Source organism: Quercus robur, chromosome 11 (genome assembly GCF_932294415.1).
Source record: "Quercus robur chromosome 11, dhQueRobu3.1, whole genome shotgun sequence".
Taxonomy (NCBI): Eukaryota; Viridiplantae; Streptophyta; class Magnoliopsida; order Fagales; family Fagaceae; genus Quercus; species Quercus robur.
In genome coordinates this window covers 1,890,751-1,911,810 of record NC_065544.1, presented here as the reverse complement: position 1 = coordinate 1,911,810, position 21,060 = coordinate 1,890,751, and the positions used below count along the sequence as shown (strand labels likewise).

Genomic DNA, 21,060 nt, shown 5'->3' with positions numbered 1-21,060 from the left:
ACCTTGAGATTCCTAACTTGGTGCGGGCATCCAGCAGGTATAAATACTGCTTCCCCAAGCCTTTGCACAAAGGTCCACGGTTCAACACCTACAAAAGTGAAGTAATTGTGTAAATAATCATGCAAGGGTATCACTAAAATATTATTGCATTTTTATCATACTCACCAAATTCTTCCTTTAGCTTCCTTTTGTGCTCCAAAGTTAAATAAAAGGATTGGTCATGAATTGGGTGGACAACCTAAAAAAGCATTATCTATCAGAGACTGCACATGAGACATGGCTAATCAGAAGCTTAACTTGCTAATAAGTTACCTGTTGAGTGACAGGTGAACAATAGGTGTGCCTAAATTCGTTTGCATGCTTTCTAAGATATGCCTCTAATTGAGGAACATCTTCCCTCCGAAAAATGTCCCATAAAGCACTGCCTGTTTCTTTTGTTTCTTGTTCTGTGGAGAAACCAGGACAAGTAGCCCCTTCTATGTCACTTTTTAACATCTCAATTTTACCATCAAAATCAAATGGATGCTTGCTCATATCTGCAATTTCTAGGACCTCCATGTCCTCACCGTTGCTATGAACAAGTTTTTCAGTTGGACAACTTAACTCCTCTCGATCTAGACGCTCCTTCCAATCTTGGGCCCTATGCCTTTCTTTTAAGGTTGCAATTGCTGAGCGTTGCTTGTCACTCAACACTACTTCTGCTGTATGTGTCAAAATATTCACCTGCATTAATCAACATTGGAAAAAACATGTAACAACGTTGCTTTCATAGTACCAAAAAAAAAAAAAAAAAAGGAAAAATTTTTCCACATCCCATTTCTATAAGGAAATTGTATTTTATCACATGTAGCAATTGTAGAGTATAAACAATTATCAAATAACACAATTTGGACCATTAACTTAAAAGAATACAAAATTATTGACTACATGGCCAAAAAGGACACTTGCAAAATGATTATTCACATCTATAATGTTTCTAAGAGCCCAATATTCACATGTTCAGACATTGTTAGGAAGTTTTAAATCAAAATTGACCAATGCTTACAGTCTTCACCAAATACACTGCATTTTTTAATTTTAAGTTACTCTGTTTACACACAGTTACAGCTAAGCAAGCCTTATAACAGAGTTTCTATATATTTTAAAAAAGAATTCTAAATATTAATTTCAATAACCACATTTGAAATTGTTAAAAGGAAAAAAATTAGCAGGAAAAAATATTGATAGTTTTGAAAATATTTGTGCATGCGCAAAAAGCCAACAAAAACTGTTCCTTGACTCCAAAATATAACTAAATTGCACTTTTTATATCCCAAAGTCTATGACAGTTTGAAATGCAATGTCACGTGCTACAAGTCATATTGTTATAACATACCGCATCTGACATATCACAATGAAGCTTAGTGACAGAGTCCCCTCTTCCAAGCTCCTTTGCGAGCCCATATCCGATATATGTTTTTGGACCCAGGTCTGGTTTCAACAAACCAAGAGGCAACTTGACAGCTAAGTTAAGGAGGCCTGACCTAGGATCTGTGTACTCTTGAAATGGCAATGCACGGATAAATTCATCACAATGATGGGGCAAAAAATCCTCGAACTTGTTAGAGGGGGGCCAGTCCTTTAGTTTAAGCATCTCAGGCCAAAAGTTATAGTATGTTCTACCTTCCATATAGCCTTGAAAAAATTCACGGGTCTTAATCTCCACCTGCATATTTTAACAAAATCAACATTGGAAGTACAAAATTGAGCAGGCATAACCTAGTAGGATAATAATATATTTGAGCAAAAAAAATAATGTTTCAATTAAAAGTCCAGAAAATAATGGATTTTGAAAACATAAGAAAGTGGTATAATGGGTGCTTGTGTGATTGGGGTGTGTGTGTGTGTGTGTGCGAGAGAGAGAGAGATGTATGTTAGAACAAAACAAAAGACAAAGAATAAATTCCACACTCAAGAACTATAAAACCAAAAAAATCCTACAATTACTACATGGAAAAAGAAAAGAAGATTATATGATTTAACACATGAAATCAAACAAGTAATACTGACAGACAGTCTTTGGCTGAGAAATATAGAAGTGCAGAAAGGGGAAAGGTAACTAAACCTCACAACCAGCCAGGCAATCAATGGCCTTCATTTCTGACATTTTTGAGCTGATATCCAAATCCACACTTTCACATAACGCACGCCAGATGACCATTGGCTCCCAGCTTAAACCAGCTGTCTGTTCAAGAACATCACGAACAATAACTGGTTCACCTTTAGTCCAACACTGTTGGAAGTGCAAACGCTCTTCTTCTAGAAGACTGTCCCTTGAAGATGGACAGTACAAGTCATTGTCATCACAATCTACTCTAGAAGCTGCTCTTCGGAAAATCTTCATGCTCTTTCGAGTACATTTATGCTTAAAATTTGTAGGTTGAGCTCTAAACATCTCCAATAAATTTCCTGCTTTGATTTCTAAACTTGAAATCCACCCCAGTGGAAGGATACGCCTGAGCTCCAATACACATTCACCACACCCACCAATTTCCTTTGGAGCACAAGTAACACTTCCATCACCATTGGCACTCCATTTGATAAAGGACTTAACATGTTCCTTAGAAGTTTTTAAAAGACATGATTCGGGTAGAGGATCTCCACCATGCATGTAGTCATAGCCCTTGTTGATGTATTGAAACTTCATTTTGCCACGGCTTGTAAGACTTTCCTTTCGAATTTCTTCACAGCAACTGAGACAGAGTTCATAAGAACATGTTGGGCAGCTTCGATGAAGGTCTACAATTGAAGTTGCACAATGATTGCTGCTCCAAGGCCAATAAAAAAAGCATTTAAAACAAACATTGCAATTAGCACCTCATAGAATTATAGAATTTCATAAAGAATAATAGTTTCTTACCAAAAGATACGCTCATCATTATAACAAATGGTTTGTTGTACTTCAATTTCAGAATATGATTTCCCTACCACAAATATTTTCCGTAAGCAATGTCTACAATTCAGAATATATGAAACATGAATGTGCTTTAATAAAAAGTGTATCAGCAGAACACATCATGAGCAGAAAATGGCACCAACCATTAAATCAGTTGTTTTATTGTCAGCTTCAGAAGTTCCAACACTTGCATGCTCAGTCATTGTTGCATCCTGTGTTCCAGATGGCTGTCCCTCTTCTTTTTCTTGTTTAGAAGTCTCCTCTGCAGCCTTTTTAGCAGCTGCTTCTTGCCTCGCCCTCTCTTCTTCCATTGAAACTCTCAGAGCAAGAGCCAGTTCAGGATCCAGGTTGGGATCCACACCAAACTCAAAACCAGTGACTCCACCAGCTGCAGCTGCAGCTGCTGCTACTGCAAAACCACTTCCACCTTCCCCATCCCCAGTGAAGATGGGTGTACTACCATTGGATAAAGGAAATTTAGAGTTTAAATCATAAAAAATAAATTATAAAATCAAAACTTTAATCTATAAAATAGGGAACAAATTAAATCCCAACCTTATAAGTACATCAGAAAGAGCATTAGGGCCAGGTGGAACATGTACAATGTGGCTAGTGTCATTGTTGTTAACGGCAGCAAGAAGTGCATCCAGCTTCTCTGTCTTCGCATCATCTTCTTCACCGAAATTTACAATATCAAGTGCTACACTGTTCTTTTTTAACTTTCTTCCAATAGACTCCAATGTCTTTTTCTCTTGTTTGATAGGACTGAAACCACAAGATATGAAACGATGAAAATGTAAGAGCCAGAAAAAAAAAAAGAAAAAACATAATGAAGCATGACTGTAAACACCTTCCAGCAAATACAATAATCCTTTGTTGCTGTTTTTTATTTTGGCGATGCTTAAGGGCCAACTGCGCCACCTGAATGCCAGCAGCCAGGTCCATCTCGCCACCTATTTCTAGACCTACATTGAAAGAGAAAACAAGTCACTCTAACACAGTTTATCTATACTGATTTTAGAAAGAGAGTAGAATTGGGTTGTCTCAACTTTTGATTTTTGAAGAGTCCTTATTAAATAAATAGTTAAAAACAAAAGGATAAAAGTTAAGACAAATAATAACAAAAACAGTAGTGGAGAGATGGTTATCGTTTAAAATTAAATTGTCCAAAGCCAATGAGCTCTAGCTCAACTAGCACCTCCTCCTCTTAATACAATTCATGTTTCATATATGATTTAATGGTTGGTCCCTCTTTGAAGTCTGAAGGTTAGAAAGGTTAAAAATCTAATCAGAGCAAGCATTTGAAGAAATTTACAGCAGTGAGATAAAAAAATTAAATAAAATCAAAGACAAAACCTTAATCATCCCACTTGAGTGCAAGCACACATTACAGTTGCAGTTTCTACGGCAAAATGGGCAAAGCATCGAAACTTCTTCTTCTTCTAAGTGGGGGTACCTATACACACACAAAGAGCAAGAATGATGAATTAAAACAGGGGGAAAAAAGAACATCTCAGCAGAAAAGTTGAATGTACAAGGAATACCATACCATTGCTTGATACACTGGATGCAATACATTTTCTTCTTACACTTAGTGCAAGGAACAACAACAAACTTTTTCTTCATACACTGATGGCATTTTAAGCGATCTTCTCCATTACCCTGTTTACGACAATAATTATGAATACTATGCAGTGAATGAAGAAAAAAACTAAAAGAACTAATTCCTTCAATGGAATTGGAATATGAAGATACATATAGGTCTACTATGAAAAAGGCATAGAGAAAAGAAGCTACATTCACATTTATTGGACTGCATCTCTCCTTGCTTCCAGTACACACATTACCATTCCTTGACTCATAATTTTTCTCTCTTGCATCATTTGAATTTATTTCAGTCATCACACTATCCAAATTCCTAATTCTTTTCCGTGATCTCGCCTTAACAAGAAACATTGTTTCTTCATCTTCTTCAAACTCGTCGCTAAAACAATCATCTTCGGAATAAAATTATATGTAGATTAAAATAACAAATGATGCAAGGAATAAAATTGCAACAAAAGCATTTAACAACCAACACATGTTGGGTTACCTCCATTGTCACATTTAAGAACCATATCCTTGTTGGAATATCTACCTCCAGCTAATGTCCTTATTTGAGGCATTCACCTAGTTCCAATAATGTACGTTCAAACCATATTGAAAACAAAAATAATCTTATTGAAATGTGAAAAGAGAAATAATAATGGAATAAAGTGTGTTGTTTCACATTAAGCTTTTAGATACCTTTTTTGAATCTTACGCCGTCTCGTATAATGAGGAGGAGGTCTTGCATGTCCTTCGTCAGATGCCTCGGGCCCAACATTGTGTCCATGTTTGTGCCCCCCTGTCCCACACGGAGGTGCCTTTGATATGCGTTTAGGCCGACCTTCAGCCTCTGTGGGTAACCCAACCGCCTGCTCAGCCTGAACATGGGGTGGGTCAATGGCTGAAGAAGGGGTACTAAACGAACTATGGGAGGGTGGCTCCTGCTGCATGTCAGGTGGGGTACCCAGGTCAAAGGATGGAATGGGTGACAGCTGAAGAAATGACTGTGGGGTGGGTGGACGGACGTCAGAGCCAGAACAAGGAAGTAGGGTGGGTGGAGGGATGGTGGGGCAAGGAGATGGATGGGGGGTGGGTGAAGGGATGGTGGGCGTAGGGGCTGGATGTGGGCTAGGTGAAGGGATGGTGGGCGTAGGAGCTGAATGTGGGTTGGGTGAAGGGATGGTGACAGTAGGGGATAGATGTGGGGTGGATGAAGGGATGGTGGGGCTGGCGGATGCATGTGGGGTGGATGCAGAGGGATCGGGGTTAGGGAGAAGCTAAGGGGTAGCAACAGGCGGACGGGATTGACATCCGGCCGGAGCTGTGCTCGTGCTTGGGCCGGTAGGCATAGCTGCCTCCTCAATCGGGGCCTCAGGGATAGGAGGTTGGACACGTGTTATCGCCTGCACTGCCGTCAGCACCTCAGTAATGTCATTGTGGTCCTCCGTGCCCACTGGATGACGCCTCAACAAACGGACGTATCCTTCAATCTGCACATGAAAAGACCACACATATTAGACCTGCAATACGAAATCAACAATGCGAATTGATAATAAAATAAATGTTGGTTATGCTACTAAAAATTGCAAATTAAAGGGAGATGAAGTGCTAAGCAAAAAATGTAGTAACAAACATCATGCTCTCTAAACAGTGGTTTCATGGTAAGAAACACGGTAACTTGGGTTAGAAATAGAGAAGTTACCAGCAGAGTCACTACAGCACCAGGCCTATCGATGAACCTCCGAGTCACCCTTTTGAACCAGTCGTGGTACTCGTGCTCTGGAGGCATATCACCAAGCACTGCTTCACAACGCCGATAAAAGCGATTACCCCACTCAAGGATATGCACAGCATGTTTCTGCATCCAATTAACACCGATCTTCCCCCTCAAATCAATGCCATGAAGCACTCTGTCAATGTTAACAGCTTCGGGAATTTCTTGGATCATCCCGAATTGACGAACAACACGATCCAGTGTATGTTTCTCTACTAGGTGGAAACATACAAGCGGCACCGTTGCCGTCCATACGGCCCTCCCTGCAACACACCACGGCGGGAGGTCGTCAAAATGAGCTTCATATGGACTATTAGTACAGCCCATGTCTAGAATTTAGGAAATTACAAAATTTCCCCTGGCACAATCAAATAAAATATAAAACTGAGATTGGCTTTCCTTTGCCTGCATCATGCCATTTGTTCAAGGATTGGAAGTTTGGAAATTAGTCTCAATTGCCATTCTCAATATAGTCAAAGTTGCAACTGAAGAAGATCTTTTAATGAAACAAAGACTCTAAAGAGGTGGAAGCTGCTAATGAAGTTGAAATTGAAGAAACAAGAGTATAAAAAACGCAAGGGAAAGGCAAAGAATATGGAGGCCGAAGCGTCTTATTCCCAGTTCATGTTGCATATGAAAGAAAGGTTCTGTTGCCTGCACTAACTTTTTCAAGATATTGATTTTGTCATATTGAAAAGTTGAATGGTTTAAGTGGATTAGTGAGTGTATCATTATCATCATTGCTACTTAAGATGAAGAAATAAAAGGAAATTTAAATTTGATCATTTTATTTTAAGTCAAGGATGTACTTCAAGAAACCAAGATTTCTCTTACTTCAACACTTTAAAACTCGAGGGCAAGTTTTCTCTACCAGGAGAGAATGACGCAAGTAGCAAGCTAATATCATTTTAATTTTAGGTGTTATGACCAATGTATAATTTTTTGGTTTTTAGAGATGGGTTGTCCTAATAGTCTTATTTTGAGTTTAGTTATTTAGTTTGGGCTTACTAGTAAAATCCCAAGGAGTCCAATTCTCATGTCCCACTAGAAGTGGAGTAGGCATTGGTGATCTATCATATGGATGTCATGCTTTCTATTCAGAAAGAGGATTAAGTCAGAGTACAAATATCTAAAAACCCCTAATTTCTTTAATAAAATAAATATTCATCTCCACAGTCAAAAGCTATGTCCCTGCTAAGTCAGAACCAACTGAGATTTTCTTTTCAGGCCACAGAATTATCCTAAGAACTAATTTTGTTCTGAACAGACAAAATATAAATTGTAGCCCATTTAGATTATGCATCCACCCCTAAGAAATAAACATACAGATAGAAAAGGCAGGTACAATCACTTATATACGGGAACACAAGGGCATGAACACACACATGCAGCAATGATACAAAGAGGTCTCTCTCTCTCTCTCTCTCTCACACACACACACACCTAGCAAAAATAGACAAGGAGCTCAATGAACATATGGGTATTTTCTAATTGAAATCCTTACCAATACATAAGGTTTGGGTCTCCACTATAAGATCAATTATTTTAATAATACCAGCCACTTCCTATGTCAATTTTTATACTAGAACCACTCCCCCCTCCCCCCACCCCCCCCCCCCCCAAAAAAAAAACAAAAAAAAAAGGAAAAAAGAGCACAATAGAAAGAAGATTCTTATACAAGCAGAATATGCCAGAAAGTACAGAGATTTTGTTATCCTCAAAAATTGGAGAAAAAACAACTAGATGATAAGAAGCAAAGGACTAACTTGGCCCTAATAAAAAGTTGTAATTTAGCAATTGAGTAAATGAAAAGGCAAAGTCTGTCATAGACTTTCAAGATAGAAAAGGTCTGAGGTGATGTAAATATTTGTTTGGTTTGACAGTCCCTTCACAATCAGCAGGATTCAACAAACCCTCTCAAGGATTACAACAGGGAACCTCCTCCACAACTTTGAAAATCTTGACACTGACCTTCAAAACACAATTCTGAACGCATAATTACCCAAGCAACCAAAAAAACAGCAAAAGCACATGCCAAACACACAGGCAGATTGTCAATGGTTAAGGCAATGAATGATCATATGATAATTGGACCTATACATAATGCAACGATTTAGCACCCTTTAGTCTCTGTTCATCAAATAATGAACTAATATGGAGCTTCAAACCAAACTTAACTCGCGAGCTGCAGAACTTTACATTTGCACTTGCATTAATTATTTCCCACTTGGAATTAGGCAAGATCAAGCAAATCAAACAGCCACCTATTAATTGCAATTTAACAAAATGGGAAATGTGCAATAAAGGGTAGAATTTAATAAATAAAAACAAGTACACTCACAGAGAAAAAATTCTGGATGAAAGTAATACACATGTACACTCACAGGGAAAATGTTCCCTCCATACCAAATCACAGAAATCGTGATTTTTTTCCAAATAAATAGCACATCAAATACACATTCTACAATTAAAAAATGCTCAAAAGAACTTCCATATCCATCAACTCCCATTTCAGAAGGCAACTCAAGCAAATGAAAAAAATCGATTATTCAGCTTCCTCAATCAAACTTCACAGAAGCAAACACATCAAAAAGCCCAAATCCAATTTCCCAAATAAGCCTTCTAACAAGCCAATATCCAGCTCCACAACCAAAATTTTAGCGAAAATCCCCAAAACAACCAAGCTAAAAAACCATGGCATCACACAACAAACTAGAACCCAAACCAATCAGCCACACTACAAAACCTCAAAAACACGGCAAATTAAACCACCTGGTGCCAAAGAAAAGAGGCTAAAAACAAAGAAAGAGCAAAATCCTCTGTACTAGTCAATAAAACACTAAAACACAAAATCCTCAAGAAAACACTAAAACATGGCATCTATCTTGTGCACCCAAGTCTTGCAGTTTAAAGCTAAACAGTTTTGAATTTTCCATGGTGTAAATTGCGTCTTGTCTGCATAGTTTGTGCTATAGAAGTTTCAATGGACCTCCATTTGAAGGGAAAAATAGTATATCAAGTATCATTTTGTCTGCTGGAAAGGCTTCAGGGCAGTCCAATCTTTGGTATTTGAGGGATTAAAATATCATGTTGACGACTAGGTATAATTTTAATTCAGAGGGCAAGCACATCAAAAGTTTGGTTGCAAGCATGTAACCATTAGCAGCTTATTTATGTGCAAGACAGTCTTGCATTTTGTTCAGACTATAATTACTCAGTATCTAGGCTGTCATTTGCATAATATTAGACAGTATAATAAGAGGAAAATCGATGTAGGATCTTTAAAAATTCAGTACTAAATTAAGGTTTCTGATCAAATCTTGAAGGGTTCTTAAATAGACTTTGATATTTGATGGTGTGGGTTGGGCTAATCAATAAAAAGATTGGATCTTGAATGAGTCAGTTGTTGTTTGGTTTAAAAGAGTGAATAGAATGGGAAACAAAGAAAGATAAACCCTAAACAAACACTCTCAAAGGCAAAGCGTAAAATAAGCTGTCATCATTCTTTTAAAATTCACTCTCTCTATGAGTGTTACTGATTACAATAAAGCCTTTATAAATAACCTAAAGAGACTAGGACTTCAAATAGCAAATAAAAATACTCAAGAAGAAGTTAGAACCAAATAGAAAAAGAACTCAAAACATAATATAAGACTCGTGCTTTGGTGAAGACAGTATGTTATAGCAGTATGAGGTAGAGACTTACTTCAGGGATAGTGGACCACGTATTGGAGGACCGTAAGCACCCACTGGCGGGCCTCGCTCAACAGTCGGGCACAAATAGGGGAACCTGGCCCATGCCCAGTACTGGAGCAACAGCAAGCACCCACCAATCTGACTGGTGTCCTCGCTTGCCCTGCATAGCTCTCGATACAACCATGCAAGGCAAGCACTTCCCCAACTGTACCTCCGTGGGTTGTGAAGGTCTTCCAACTGCTGCACCCACATTAGATGCACCCTATCGCCGGATTTGTCCATGAATATTGTGTCCCCCAATAGCGCTAGGATGTAGCATCGTGCGTACTTATGCAGCTGATCCTCTTCAGCATCAGGCGGCAATGGGTTAGCAACTTCCTCCAAAAGGCGGTTGATGAGAATCCTCTGCCCATCAAGTTGCTTATGGTTGTTTTGAGTTACAGGTCGAAAGCCAAGGAAGTCCCGGCACACATCCACCCAAGTTTTTTGTGTGCTCCCTGTTATAGCCTCACCATCAACAGGAAGCCCGAGAAGAACCTCCACATCCTGCAATGTGATGGTCACCTCACCATGTGGCATGTGAAAGGTGTGAGTCTCGGGCCGCCATCGCTCCACTAAGGCCGTTATGAGGCCATTGTCAATCTCTCTACCCGGGACCCACAGGAGTCCCTCTAAACCAACTGTGGTGATGATGTTCCTCACTCGGTCGTCCACCATTGGAGGTTGCTTGGAGAACTCTGAACTACGACTACGGCAGGTAATGGACCCTGGATCCTGCACATAACATCTCGTTATGGATTAATATAGTATATGCAAATACATGTACATTGTATGGATTAAATGCATGTGCACAAGTAAATATTTAGTTGAGTGTTTTACCCGCCCATTCCAAATAGCTTCGGACCGATGCGTCGCCTGCTGTGACAACACCGAGTCGTCAATGGGTCCAGGCTGTGTATAGTCAATGCGTCCAGCATTTGCAGCAGCCATACTGAAGAAGAATGATAAGCAGTTAGTTTCAAAATTGAACACACAATATGCTTAAATATATAGGTATGAGTTAGATCAACTAAAGCCAATTTGTACAATGAGAATTCAGTAAAAGATGAAAGACTAAACCAAAAGAGACCAATATGAACACAAAGCTTTTTAGACTTAGGATTTTATTTTTAAGGTTACAGTTTTGAACACACGCAGTTTTTTTATTTATTTTTATTTTTTAGAAGAAGATCACACACAGAATAATGCTAGGTTACAAATACCACAATACAATGAAGGGCTTTGATAAACTTACTATCAAACATGAGATTAAAGGGTAATTTAGGAACATAAAAAAAGAAAAAGAAAAAAGAAACTAATGTATTAAATAGTATTGATTGATTTCATATCAACAACTAAATAAATTAATTTTTGAATGAAAGAAACAATTTTTTTTATATCAATATCATGTCATATGCTTACAAATTGACATGATAATTCTTCTCCAAAAAAAAAAATGACATCATAATAATTGTGTTTGATGTCATGACAACCACATAATAAGTAAATTTCTTAATTACTTTTTTTTTATGTGTTTTAAATATCAAAATTATTAGACTTTAATTATTATCTCATTTAAAAGTATACATAAAACATAAGTTCATGGATTAGACAATAAAAAAAATCCTATTAATACAAAAATAGGTGTCCATAGTAAGAACAAATAAAATATATAATACAATTGTGGAATTTTCAATATATTAATCCAATTAAAGGTTATTAAATAGTGTGATAATTAGCAGCTTTTTCCTATTATGAAAACTGTTTATACAAATTCATTATGACACAGAAAGGTTACTACTTATAATTGAGACACGGCCTTGTAATTACGAGTTTCATCTTTTTGGCTCAAAAGATGCAGAATCTGTCATCACTCAATTTCTGCATCCTCTGTTCATTTATGCAGTAATGTATAGGCATTGTGACTTTGTTACCCAGAGGAGCATGTTCTGCATAATTTATCTCAGAGACCTCTGACCTAGGAAGCTGAATACGTACTTGAGTAAATTTTTGGTATATGATAAGACCTTATTAGAAATCTTGAAGAGGGCATAGCTCTAGTACATGGGAGGTATATTATTGTTCATATACTATTGCTCAATAGATTTTACTGATTAGGCTATTTGAAAATTCTTCTTATCAATAAAAAATGCATTTTCTGGCTAAAAGATACTAATACCCTAGCCATATCTGTTCTGCCTGCACAAGCAAAGACTTTTGCAAACCATAAAACATTTTGTCTCCCTTTGTTTATCAGTTTTCCTTGAAGGTGAAGCATCAAGAATAATTAACATAACTTATCTCTCCACTTCCCGCCCACCCCACCCAACAAAAAAAAAGAAAAGAAAAGAAAAAGAATAGAAATACAATAATCCTTATTGAATATGATTATCACATAAAATATATTACCGAATGATGTTATGCCGTCTCAAGGGCACGAAAAATGCTTTGTCCATTTGAAGTGGAAGTTTGTAAGCTTATTTGCTTCCTATGGTTTATTTGGAAGGGGAACTTCACTAGAGTGCCAGGTTTGTCGAAGCTAACTAGGAATGAATTATATGATGCCTTTCCTAATTTGCAATATGTTATGAATGATTTTGGTAATATAAGAGGATGTGATGTGATGAAGATTACATAAAACAGTGCTTGAGACAGTAGTAAGCCACAATTTTGTGGTTTGGTCGTCTCATGAGGTTCTTCAGCAAAGTTAGAGCAATGCTTTCCCTTGGCAAAATATTTGTGATTTGGGGTTCCCTTGAACATATCCTTCTTAGGCTCATTAAAGCTTTGTTGTATATACTTATGGTGGAAGTATGATCAAGAGATGTCATTTTATCACTTGTTGGTGTTCCATGCATTGAAGTGATGTTTTGTGCCATCTTTGGGTCCACTCTACAGTTCTAGGAATTGTTTTCTCTCTTTTCTGTTTTGCTCTGTGCCTGTGTCTGTGGCAGTATACCTAGATCACTGTTGGATTTGGTGGCTAACTACAGAGGAAGGTCCTTTGTAGTTGGTATGGTGTATATAGAGGAAGAGGGAAAAGCTGTGCTTATTGAGGGCAGGGAGCTTCCTGTTTACTGACTTGAGATGGTGCTATAAAGGTCCTTTTTTAATGGCTTTTGTTTATCTTCTTCTTCCTTTTTATTTTTATTTTTTATTTTTGATTTATTTTTAAATGGGTAAGTCATACACGACCCAATGGGTTTTGAAACCACAACCTCACTATCCTCCTGCTTTTAATGGCTTTATGCCACACCTGACTTCTCTTTTCTTATTGTTTGAGGAAACCTTAATTTGATTGGAGAAAAATCACTAGCAATAGACTGGTAATACTTCAAAAAATGCAAGGTGGAAAACCCATGCTCATCAGATACATATAATGACAACCCCAAGGCAACCTGCGGAACACAACCTGATAGCTATACTATAGTCTTTTTGTGGTGTATGATTATGTTTTGTGTAGGCTACATATATTCTGATGGGGAAAAAAATTTCAGCTTGTTATATGTTTTTCGTTGTGCATGTAGATTTATATTTTTTGATTGCCATTGATTAAGTTATTTCTTCAAAATTTTAAGGGTATTTATTAACGCTTTAACAAAAAATTTAGGGTTGGAAACACCTTTTATATGAATTATTAATGTCTGTTTAAAGTTAATGCTCCATAATATTTCCAAATTCTTGCATCCTTTCTTTGTGTTTTCACAAAAAGTTGAACATTTTCTTTTTTATTCCACCGTATTGATTTTGTGGCAAAGGACTACTTAACTAAGGTCATTGTCACTTTGTGTTGAGCATTTGAACTATTAGTACTTATTTTTTTATTACATTTTCAAAGTTCTTATTTGTTATTATAATGGAAACCAGCTGTTTGGAGATGCATCATACAAATTTTTCTACTCTCGTAGATACTAGTTTGCCCATATTGAGTGCAATTTACTTAAAGTGTGTGGATTGAGAACACTTAGGTGTTCATAACCTTCCCATTTTTTTCCCTATATTGAATAATGGTCCAAAGCCACACGTAAGTGGATTGGATCCATATGATATTGCAGTAAGACATAATCTTAAATGGAGGATATTTTGACTTTTCTCTATTTTATTTTATTTTATCCCTTCGGAATGAGAAATCTTATGCAAAAGTTTGGTAAAAGAGGAATGCCGATGTAGACAAATTGTGAAGTAGCTAATGACTGATCAAAAACAAAAAAAATAAGAAGGGGAGAAAAAAATAAAAAAAGAAACAAAAAAGAAGTGGCTAATAAGCCAAATTCTAATGACAAGTTGACAACGCTAGTAAAGATAGCATTTAAAGTGGTGTTGATACAACTTTGGTGATAATTGACAAATCATGCTTATACTTGAAAAATAATATGATGTGACACATTATTTGTGTTTTATACTAATATTAATGACCAAGAAAAAAATTTGTTGACTTTTCCATAGCCAACTTAGAATCCAGTTCTAAATCAGACTAAATTGGATGAGATATGCTTGTTTGAACATCTAAACTTTCTAGAGATATTGTTGTCCAATTCTGCTTTAGAATCAGTTTAAATGGGCCAAGAATCTTGTAATTTAGTGACATTTCCTTATCTCTTTTATAAGGAAAACAGCGTTTAAATCCCCCTCAATAATTGAATAGGGTTTAGGTTTTGTTTTCAAAGAGGCATTTGGTTCCTAGAGTTCAAAAGCACCCGTAGCTTAAAGCCGTAAGTTCTATGTGCTTTGTTCACCGAATCAAAGCCACCCAAATATGCAAAATCGATTCTAGATACCTAAAACCAATTTATGCCAAGCCAGCTAACGTAAACAAAACTTCTAACCAAAATCCCTTAATCAAAACTAAATCTAATCCATCTATTTAAACTAATTAAACAAAACCATTCCTAACCGAAAAACCTAAATCATAACCAATCAACGAAAATACATAACTGAAAAAAGACTATGTAATTTGTTTCTTCAATAGCAAACTACTAAGTGCTTTTTTATATGCATATAATTTAGTAATTTGTAATGGTACGCAAGCACTATAAATATATGAGATAACTATTTCATATAAACTTGTAAGTTCTAAGCTCCTAATAGACAAGCAAATGGGCCTAATGAGATATACAATTCTCTCGTAAAAGCTATAATCCTAATCAGCAATAACAATCTAACCTGAAGGCAGAAATTTGGAAACTCTTAAGGATGGCAGCAACAATATGCACTATCCAAGCAACAATGTCATCTGCACTCACCAAATCCAAACCCAAATTTCATAAAAATCATAAAATAAAAATTAAATAAAGTATCTACCGCAAAATCCAAACCCAAATTTCACAAAAATCAAAACTGAAAATTAAATAAATAACCTAGATGTTAAGTATCCAAATCCAAACCCAAAATTTCACATTAATCAAAACAAAAAATCATATAAATAACTTACCAACCAAAATCGGAATGGGTATGGGTATGGGTATGGTGAGGAAAAATGAATGGGTATGGGGGTGGTAATGAGAGAGAGGGAGAAAAGGAGAAAGGATCTCCTAGTGAGGGAGAGAGAGATCGATGAGGAGAGGAGCCGATGGCTGGGCTCAGCCTCGTCGGCGTCGTCGCTGGGCTGGGCTGGGCTGGGCTCTGCTCGTCGACGCCGGCGGGGTTCTGTGTGTGTGTGTGAGCGTGTGTGAATGTGAGAGGCCGTGTGAGAGATAGAGAGAAAATGAGAGAGTTTTGTGAGTGTGGGAAATGAAACTGTAAGACTGAGGGTGAGAGAGTGAGAGCGCTCTGGTTTGTGTGAGAGTGAGAGGGTGTGAGTGAAAGTGAGACAAATGCAATAGACGAAGACGTTAATTTTGAAAAACCCCAATTGGAAACCGAGTCTCTAAGACTCGATTTCCGGTTGGAATACACGTGGAAATCGAGTCTAAGAGACTCGATTTCCATGTCAATGCCAGATGGCAACTCTGCCACATCAGACATGGTCAAAGCACGTAAACCGAGCCTCAAAGGCTCGATTTAGAGGGCCAAAATCGAGCCTCTGAGGCTCGAGTTGCTAGTTTCCCAATTACTTTTAAAACCGGGCCAACTAACTGAATAGTTTCATCCTCATGGGTAATTACCCATTTTCGCCCAGGTTCTACTTTCAAACCCCACGAAAAATAAAAACCCAGAAAGCAAATAGCAAAAAGATTTGCTTTCATTGTCCTAACTCCTGAGACGGTAAATAAAAGTAAGTTTCAGTGTGTTTGGTACAGTAGAAATGGGAGGAAAGTTTTTTTTTTTTTTTTTTTTTTTTTTTTTTTTACAAAATGGGAGGAAAGATTTTAAACACTAGAGAGGGAAAGGAAATGATGTGGGTAACAATTTTTACTGTGTGTGGTGTTAAATTATCTATTTGGTGTGACATTTAGATTGTGTCAATTTGATTAATAATGTTTCAAATTTTTCAGTTTAGTCCCTAACCATTTTGTAGTGTGTCAAAATAGTCCATGTCATTAAGTAAAGTAAGGAAAATATTGATCTAGCTAACGACTAAAATAAAAAATTATTTTTATGCCACCTTAAAAGACAAATTTATTGTGATGTGGAATAAAAAATTAAAAAAAGAAAACCAATTTACATCAATTCAATCATAGAAAATGGGGGGAGATTTTAGTGAGGTCCATGTGTCCTCACTGGGACCACCAAAAACTAATACCTCCTAATTTAGGGAGAAAATAGGAGTAGATGGAAATTAACTCATTATCACCTTTCATACATAGGTCTAGTTCGATTTTTGCAATTTTTGGGACTAGACAAGTTTGTCGATCCCATAAAAGCTTGGATCTAATGAATTTCAATCCTTGGCATGCGCTGTTGGGATCTAATATTTTGGGTTTTCGCAAATAATTTTGGATTAATTGATTCAAAACACCCAAAAATATGTTCAATTGTATTAGAATAGAATGAGAGGAGAGAATGGTAAAGTTAGGTTATTAGGGTTTTTTAAAAAAAATATATATAATAAAAAAATTATATGGATATAGAATTGGTCTGGTCTTTTTTTTTTTTTTTTTTGTGCAAAATCCGAACCAGGACTAAAACTTGGATTTTGTTTTTTTTTTTTTAAGTGTTGGACAAAGACTATAATTAAGTGGAGTTGGAGATATATTTTTACCGGGTTGTCCTCAAGTTTTTTTTCATTAAACCTAAAGTTTAAAGATATCTCTAAACTACATAAAAGTTCAGTCCAAAAAAAAGAATCATCTTATAAATAGTATAAATGTAAGTCGACCGGTTGGTTTTCTTTTTTCCTTTTTTTTTGTTGTTAAATGTACCATGTACGTTGTTGTTGATGTGTATGTGTGTGTTTTTCTCTTAAAAAGAAAAAAAAAAATCAAATGACATGTTCTTTTATTATTATTATTATTATTTGCCTAGATGCACTGTGTATGTTGTTTTGTGTGTTTGTGTCTTCTTTTGTTTTAATATTGAACGATAGGTTTTTTTTTTTTTTTTTTTTTTTTGCTAGATGTTTTATTAGTTGTATTAGTAGGTAAGTCTATAATAATTTTTTAAAAAATTACTTCTTACAAACTATTAAAAAAATTGTTTTATGTAATAGGGGTATGAAATATAAATTACATTTTCTATCCTTCAATATTTCTTCTCAACCAAACAGAGGAGTCTTCCATCCCTTCACTTTTCCATTCTCCCAACCAAACAGACATGAAGGAAAGCTAAATTTAATATATTTTATCCCACCATTTTCCATCCCTCCATCTTTCTAACCCCCAACCAAACAGAGCATAAGGTTTTGTTGATATTGTTGTTTTATTCATGATAGATGGTGAAAATGATAGTACTAAAAATTTTAACAATTTCCGAAAAAATATGATAAGGTTAAATGATTGAAATATAACAATAATTTGGAGGAATGACTAAATACATGCATGCAAAATAAGAGTTTGCACAAAGTAATTAACTTATATGGTTTAAAAATGAAGACCCAAACAAAAATAATGATTCTGAGTAACAAACCTTGTTAATTATGATCATCCCCTTGCTTCAACTCATTTGTGCTTTCAACTCTTTGTCTTCTTTGTCTGACTGCAACAATGTACAGTATGATTTCTTTTTCACTACAATTCCTTAACTTTGATATGTGCTCTTCGCAAATTTTAAGGGGCCAAACATGAGGATAAGTAGTTATAAATGCAAAATATTCATCAATCATCTAATCGGTTAATTCAAAATGAAACAACAGTTTCACTCGAGCTTTATTGATAAAAAAATAGTACTAACCTTCAATAATTTAGGAAAAAGAAGCAAACATTCCTCGAGACAATCATCCATGAAAAAATCATGGTGCTAGCTAATATCTTTTTTTTTTTTTTTTTTTTTTAAAAGATATACATCAAGAATTAGTCACTCCCAGCACACAAAGACACACCATAATATTTGACAATACGCAACTTTATTTGTCTAAAAGAACCGTGTATATGCAACTTTTTCTTAGAATTCGTACATTCAAATCCTACATAATTCCTTTTTGCTAGAGGAAAAGGAAACCTATTTAGTATACCTCTTCTACGCATTTTGTAGACTTAAGTTTGTTATGCATTATGTGCTAATTGTGTTCAAGATCTTAAGAGTATGTATTAATATATTTAGGAAAATGTTGGTGCATTTGGTATTTTAAATTTTATGACAAATTTTGGACATAATAGTAACGTAAAAACTAAATGAATTTATATTAACATTAGAATTATGATCTTCACTAGCATGATAAGATACACTTAGCAGGTCAGATATGATTAAGAGCTCATTAATTTCAAAATCATTAGCACCTTTTATGTACTCAAGGTAATGATTTGTCAAGCTAAAGCTTATTAATTTTGAATATTCTTACACTGTTATCTTCAAGTAAGAATCCAATCAAAGACAGAATTTTAGAAGTCTGCAAGGTTCTTTTTTATTATAATTTTTCTTTAAATAAAACTAATAGTCTGTATTGTGAGTGCATAATGATAACCAAACCTGAACATCATGGCTACATTTTTTCATGTCATCCACAATTTCTTTAGTTCCCCAACTTGTTCCAACAATACTTATACAGAAGCTAGGAGTCCTATCCTCGAGGATGTACATTTGCCTTCAATACTTGGAATCATAATCCTGAGTAAGGCTCCCCTATAAAACATTAATGTATTGTAAGCATCTAAAAACAGATTTGAAGAACTCATAATTATTATAAATGTACGCAACATATATACCTTCTTAAAAGATTAGATCTTTGCAATGAAAAATTTACCATAAGGATCATTAATCACTCCATAGACCCACCAAAATTTTGTTAAAGCAAGAAAAAGAATTAGATGGAATCAATAAAATTATAATGTGTAAAATAATACAAGTACTCTTCAAAAATATATTATATCTAAAATGCCCTAGTCATTGACCATGTGAAAACTTAAACCAACTTAATCCACACTATTTTTTTTTACCTAATATATCCAAACCTTATTTTTCAACTTTGAATTTCTGAAGCATGAACAAGAAGAAGGGCCTAGGTTATGACACTGCAAACACACTAACATGGGCAGATCATGGGAAAAAATGACACAACACAAACACTGTTCTATTTATGTTTGTGTGTTCTACCACATATTGATAATAATATGAACTAGGTATTTATACCACCACACGCCCATAGTATTATGGTCACTCCATAAGTATAAGTTTTTGTGCAATAGCACGGGGGGAGGGGCTACACACACATACACTTAGATTATGCTAGAGTAGGATTTCTATCTGAAAGGAAAAAATGAACTAGGTATGTATGTGTGTGTTTGTGATCAATTAAGCTAATAATTAATGGCCTGTTTGGAAGTTTAAAAAAGGAAGGGGAGTAAAGTAGAGAGAGAGAGAGTAATTCAATTACCTTGTTTGGAAGTTTTTTAAGAAAGGAAGGGGAAGAGTTTGGAGGGGTTTCAACCACCTCTAACCCCTTATTTTTAATTCCCCCAAATTGGAGAGATTTGGAGGGAGAGTAAAGTAGATAAATTATTGACTAGATAAATTTCCCAATTTACCCTTTCTAAATTAATAATAGACCAATATTGCAAGTCCATTTTCAAATAGAGGTAAATTTTTCTATTTTAATCATTTCCTCTCCTCTCTATCCTAATTTTTAAAACATCCAAACAAGGGAAAGGACAAATTACTCCCTTCCCCCTTACTAATTTTAAAAACATCCAAACAAGGTAAAGGAGAACCATTCCCCTCTACCCTCCTCCCTCTCTAAACTTCCAAACAGACTATAAATCAACTGTCAAAGGCACAATTAGGGAAGCACTCAATGATGCTATAATCTAATGTTAAAATTTCAACCATGACTTCACTTATACCTTTCCTAAATGTCAAGATACGCGTTGCATGCACATTGTGTCATCTTTTGAAGCAATTACCTCGCTACATTATCACCGGTCATGACCTTAGCCTGGATGTAGGAAAAGCAATGTCAAGACCCAAGAAAACATAGACACCCTTCACGCGGCAATAATGGTCAATATTTCCATTTTTACCCAATATATGTACGTTATATAAGACAAAGAATATTTACTTTCTCGTATTTGAAAACAGGATTTATATGTATAATAAGTAGGCTAAGATTGGAGTTTACATATGACAGATAACTATAATAACAAATTCAAAGGTTTAACTGCAGACAGCAAAAGTCAAAAGTTCAATAGTTTTAAGTGTATTAAACAAGTTCAAAAGTTTAACTGTAGATGGCCACAGAAAATTTTATTGTTTAAACAAAAGATTAATTTAGATGTAAGGTTTTACTGGTATTGCAAGAGGTCAAGAAAGTGAAAATTTCAAAATTATTAGCTGAAGCTCTGTATCACAGTGGACAGAGCTTGCATAGATTCATCATGGGCTGCAACACATGGTGAAAACCCCTTGAGTAAAAATTCTAGAAATGGTTGTGCAGACTCAAGGAAAAATCAAACTGGACAGAGAAACCGCATTTCACCATTTCAAACTCCCCATTTCACCA

At 35.8% G+C, this 21,060-nt stretch overlaps 4 protein-coding genes across 4 annotated transcripts; all 4 read right to left on the bottom strand.

The window, feature by feature from the left end:
* Positions 1–2: 2 nt before the first annotated feature.
* LOC126707045 (lysine-specific demethylase JMJ29-like) lies at positions 3–4,934 on the bottom strand (the record flags this gene model as incomplete). Its single annotated transcript, XM_050406634.1, has 13 exons — positions 4,733–4,934; positions 4,485–4,597; positions 4,292–4,391; positions 4,177–4,195; positions 3,786–3,900; positions 3,491–3,700; positions 3,079–3,391; positions 2,900–3,024; positions 2,105–2,804; positions 1,376–1,705; positions 313–723; positions 166–238; positions 3–88 (listed from the first exon to the last, which is right to left on the bottom strand). Coding segments are annotated over exons 1-13 (2,754 nt in total), but the record flags the coding sequence as incomplete, so codon positions are not given.
* LOC126705381 (26S proteasome non-ATPase regulatory subunit 4 homolog) lies at positions 3,040–3,941 on the bottom strand. The gene is made up of 3 exons (XM_050404375.1): positions 3,786–3,941; positions 3,491–3,700; positions 3,040–3,391 (listed from the first exon to the last, which is right to left on the bottom strand). The coding sequence occupies exons 1-3, from the start codon at positions 3,878–3,880 to the stop codon at positions 3,055–3,057; spliced, it is 642 nt and encodes a 213-aa protein (XP_050260332.1). The 5' UTR covers positions 3,881–3,941; the 3' UTR covers positions 3,040–3,054.
* Positions 4,935–5,799: 865 nt separating the features above from the next.
* LOC126707043 (serine/threonine-protein phosphatase 7 long form homolog) lies at positions 5,800–6,623 on the bottom strand. The gene is made up of 2 exons (XM_050406633.1): positions 6,225–6,623; positions 5,800–6,012 (listed from the first exon to the last, which is right to left on the bottom strand). The coding sequence occupies exons 1-2, from the start codon at positions 6,621–6,623 to the stop codon at positions 5,800–5,802; spliced, it is 612 nt and encodes a 203-aa protein (XP_050262590.1).
* A 3,375-nt stretch (positions 6,624–9,998) lies between these two features.
* LOC126707042 (serine/threonine-protein phosphatase 7 long form homolog) lies at positions 9,999–15,995 on the bottom strand. The gene is made up of 4 exons (XM_050406632.1): positions 15,905–15,995; positions 15,195–15,264; positions 10,872–10,983; positions 9,999–10,766 (listed from the first exon to the last, which is right to left on the bottom strand). The coding sequence occupies exons 1-4, from the start codon at positions 15,993–15,995 to the stop codon at positions 9,999–10,001; spliced, it is 1,041 nt and encodes a 346-aa protein (XP_050262589.1).
* Positions 15,996–21,060: the final 5,065 nt, after the last annotated feature.